Source organism: Silene latifolia, chromosome 11 (genome assembly GCF_048544455.1).
Source record: "Silene latifolia isolate original U9 population chromosome 11, ASM4854445v1, whole genome shotgun sequence".
In the NCBI taxonomy this organism is placed as follows: Eukaryota; Viridiplantae; Streptophyta; class Magnoliopsida; order Caryophyllales; family Caryophyllaceae; genus Silene; species Silene latifolia.
Genome location: NC_133536.1, coordinates 139,628,198 through 139,632,501, shown reverse-complemented (window position 1 = coordinate 139,632,501; position 4,304 = coordinate 139,628,198). Strand labels below are relative to the sequence as shown.

General features: G+C 45.4%; 1 protein-coding gene across 1 annotated transcript; it reads right to left on the bottom strand.

Moving 5' to 3' along the window:
• Positions 1–1,500: 1,500 nt before the first annotated feature.
• Positions 1,501–4,304, bottom strand: LOC141614075 (uncharacterized). Its single transcript, XM_074432832.1, has 3 exons — positions 4,187–4,304; positions 2,659–4,043; positions 1,501–2,070 (listed from the first exon to the last, which is right to left on the bottom strand). The coding sequence occupies exons 1-3, from the start codon at positions 4,302–4,304 to the stop codon at positions 1,501–1,503; spliced, it is 2,073 nt and encodes a 690-aa protein (XP_074288933.1).

Here is a 4,304-nt window from a genome sequence, read left to right as displayed (position 1 = left end):
TTTCTGCGGGAGAAGTTACCTCTCCTGGAATCAGAGAAGGCTGAGCTTCTGAAGCAGACGAAAGCAGCTGAGGAGGGTAAACTCAAAATGCAAACTGAATTAGACAAGTCCCAGAGTCTGCTGCTGGAGGAGGCTGCTCAGAAACAGAAGTTGCAGAGTAGTCTTTCTGATGCTGAGGAACGGATTTCTGGTGCTGAGAAGAATGCTGCTGATGCTACAAAACGTGCTGTCGAGGCCAGAAAGTCTGTTGCGGACACTGGGAAACGTGGCTCTGACGCTGAGAAACGTGCTTCTGATGCTGAGGCTCGTGTTTCTCAGATTCTGGAGGAGAAGGTCTCTCAGGCTTCCGAGGTGCAGGAGCTGAAGAAGAAGAATGCTGAGCTTGGGGAAACTTTAGTGAATGCTCTTACTTATGCTGCTCTGGAGACGAAGATTAAGTGTATAAAGGCGTTCCAGAGTGGAGAGCATTTGACTTGGGACTTAGAAGCTGAGGAGGAGAGGCTTGCTGCTGATTTTCCTGATGGTTTGAACCTGGATCTGTTAGCTGGCCTGGTAGGAGCTAGCGCTGCTTCTGTTGATGATCCAGGTGCTGAGGAAGAGGTGACTTCTCCTGCTCCTGACACTCAGGCAACTGCTTTAGAGGCTGTGGATCATATTAATATAGATTAGCTTTTTCTGCGTCTGAAAGACTTTTATCATGCTTAGTTAGTTTTTGGCCCTACGCGGCGTAACATTTTAGTTTCATTTTGAACAGTTTGTTGTACTTTGGTCAGGTTTTGGTGCCAGACATATTTTGTTTTTAAACTTAAGTATTTTCCGCTGGGTATATCTTTGTGTCGTACCGTTTCTGGTGCTTTGATTTGTGCATGCACGTCGTTTGTTTGGCTATCGCTGTTTGATTGCTGGCTAAGGGGTCTAGTACGCCCACTAGCTCGTTCAGAGAAGCCAGGCTTGTGTAGGTGCTAATGCATCGCGGGAGGCTGGTTGTCTCGGTTAGAGAAGCCAGGCTTGTGTAGGTGCTTAGCCACGGACACACGCCTTCTGTAGTGAATATATACTCTGCCAGATTAGTTTGCATTTTATTCACTTGGCCATTTATTTGAAAGAAATAAAAGGGGATTTCTTTACTTAAAACATCTAAAGTTGTTTTATAACTTAAAAATTTATTAGAATTTTTTTTTTTAAAAATACATACAGGGTTATTTCAGAACCAGAGAATGTTAAAATCTGAATATGTGCGAAAATTTCAGGACTAAAAAATGTTAAATTTTTGGAGTGCATAAAGAACATTTTTCAGAGTCAGAAGATGTTTTAAATTCAGAACAGGTACACAGTTTTCAGAACCATAAAATGTTAAACTCAAAAATAATTTTCGGAACCAGAAAAATATTCAGAGCCAGAGAAATACTTAAAGCAATATCTAGAACCTGGCTGAGCTGTATCTGATAGGCCGAGGACCCGGTTGCTGACCATGCTGGTGACTTAGGTAAAATACTTTTTCTAGTAGGTGATATTCCAGGATCTGGGAACCATTTGTCCTTCCATAGTCTTGAGTCGGTAAGCTCCATTTCCAATTGTGCTTTCTACTTGGTATGGCCCCTCCCAGTTGTAGGCGAATTTTCCTGCTCGCTGGTTCTTGGTATTCTGGAAGACTATCCTCAGGACCAGGTTTCCTACCAGCAGGGTTATTACTTTTACATTCTTGTTATAGCTTCTAGCCACAGTCTGTCGGTAGGAAGCCATTCTAATCTGGGCGCTGGTTCTGAGTTCATCTATCGTGTCCAGACTGCTTGCCATTTCCACCTGATTCCGATCTTCTGTTATGCATCCATATCTATGGGTTGGGACCCTAACTTCGGATGGAATGACTGCTTCTGCTCCGAACACCAGGCTGAAGAGGGTTTGTCCCGTTGCAACCTTGGGTGTGGTTCTGTCAGCCCAGAGAACCAGAGGTAGTTCTTCTGCCCATTCACCCCCAATTTCCTCCAGCTTCTTTTTCAAGTTTTCGACGATAATCTTATTGCTGGATTCAGCTTGTCCGTTGTACTGGGGGTTCCTTGGAGTAGATTTCTACAACGAGATATTCCACCTAGCACAAAAAGCTTATGTCTTATTTCCAATGAATTGGGACCCATTATCACATATAATCTCATATGGAATGCCAAACCTGCATATGATATTGCGTTTAATGAAAGATATCACATGGGTTTCTGTAACCTGGGAGGACGATTCTGCTTCTATCCATTTGGAGAAGTAGTCCGTCATGGCGAGCATATAGACTTTATTTCCTGGTGCTCTGGGTAATGGTCCCACGATGTCCTTTCCCCACTTCATGAAGGGCCATAGTGAGATAATCTGATGCAGAGGCTCTGCTGGCTGGTGGCTAACGTGGGCGTGCCTCTGACAAGCGTCACATGTTTTTCCGAATTCCATGGCATCTTTGCGCATTGTGGGCCAGAAGTATCCTTGCCTCAGTGCCTTGTTGGACAGGCTCCTGCCCCCTGCATGGTTTCCACATTCTCCACTATGGAGAGCATGCAAAACGGCCTGAGACTCTTCCCGATCCAGGCATCTGAGGTAGGGTCCAGCGAGGGATTTCCTGAATAGAACACCATCAATTAGTATGAATCTGGATGTTCTCATTCTAAAGCTCCTTACCTCCTTTTTATCTGCTGGCAGGATATCATTCTGCAGCCAGTCTAGGTACGGTTTCCTCCAGTCTAGAGTATTTTCTTCACTGCTGGTGCTGCACACCACTTCTGCTTCCTGCTGAGGTTTTAGTGTTGCTGGCTCCAGCACGCGGACAATTGGTATTGTGGAGATGGTTCCTGCTTTGAAGATTGCCCCGAGGGTGGCTAGTGAGTCTGCTTCTGCATTCTGGTCCCTGGGGATTTGCTTGATGTTGAACGTGACAAATCTGATTTTCAGCTCCTTTGCTACGTCTAGGTATGTCATTATCCTGGGATCCTTAGCCTCATAGCAATCATTAACATGGTTAACTATAAGCTTAGAATCACTGCAAACCTGGAGGTGTCTGATTTTCAGATCCAGAGCCAGCTTCAGACCCAGGATCAATGCCTCATATTCTGCTTCGTTGTTTGTGGCTTTGAATTCACATCGTACAGCCTGGACTATGAGATCTCCCTGGGGTGATTTGAGGACCAGTCCTACTCCTGCTCCTTTGGCATTGGAGGCTCCGTCCACATGTAGCTCCCATACTTGTTCCCCTTTATCTTCTTCCAGACTCAGAATGTCCTGTTCCGCATGGGTCTGGAGAGCTGGGCAGAAGTCAGACACAAAGTCTGCAAGAGCCTGAGACTTTATGGCCGTACGGGGTTCAAACTTCAAATCGTAACCGCTCAAGTGCACGGACAATTTAGCCATCCTTCCTGACAAATCTGGTTTTCTCATAATAGTCTTAAGAGGATAATTAGTTATCACAGAAATTGTATGAGACTCGAAGTAGGGACGCAATTTATAAGATGCAGTAGCTAGTGCAAGGACAAGTTTTTCTAGTGACGTGTACCTGGTCTCTGCTGGAAGCAGAGACTTACTGGCGTAATATATCGGGTGCTGTGATCCTTTCTGCTTTCGCACTAGAACTACACTGACTGCTGCTTCTGTGACTGACAGGTACAGGAATAATGGCTCCCCTAGTTCTGGCTTCGACAGGAGTGGCGGGGTGCTGAGATAGTGCTTCAGCTCCTGAAACGCTTTCTCATGCTCCTCCGTCCATTCGAATCTTTGGCTCTTTCTGAGTACATCATAAAAAGCATGCATCTGTCCGAGGATCTGGATATGAACCTGTTTAGGGCCGCCACTCTTCCAGTCAGGCGTTGGACGTCTTTCGATTTCTGTGGTGACTCCAGCTGCAGAATTGCTTTGATTTGTTCGGTGCTGGCCTCTATTCCCCTCTGGGTCACCATATACCCCAAATATTTCCCACTGGATACTCCAAAGAAGCACTTTGTAGGATTCAGCTTCATTTGGTACTTCCTGAGGGTATTGAAAGTTTCTGCCAAGTGCTGGTGATGTTGCAAAGCCTGCTTCGATTTGACGACCATATCGTCTATGTATACTTCCATAGTTTGGCCTATTTGCCCTTTAAACATCATGTTTACCAGCCTCTGATAGGTAGAGCTTGAATTTTTTAGTCCAAAAGGCATGACATTATAACAATAGATACCTCGCTCGGATCTGAATGCCGTCTTTTCCTGGTCGCTAGGGTGCATCTTTATCTGGTTATATCCGCTCCAGGCATCCAGAAATGTCAGCATCTGATGCCCTGCAGTTGCATCCACCAT

Coding starts and splice junctions, on each gene's coding strand:
- LOC141614075 (XM_074432832.1), bottom strand. CDS start 4,304: ATGGTGGATGCAACTGCAGGGCATCAGATGCTGACATTTCTGGATGCC. Junction 4,044..4,186: donor GGCATTCAGATCCGAGCGAG/GTATCTATTGTT, acceptor AAATCGAAGCAG/GCTTTGCAACATCACCAGCA. Junction 2,071..2,658: donor TGCCAGCAGATAAAAAGGAG/GTAAGGAGCTTT, acceptor ATCTCGTTGTAG/AAATCTACTCCAAGGAACCC.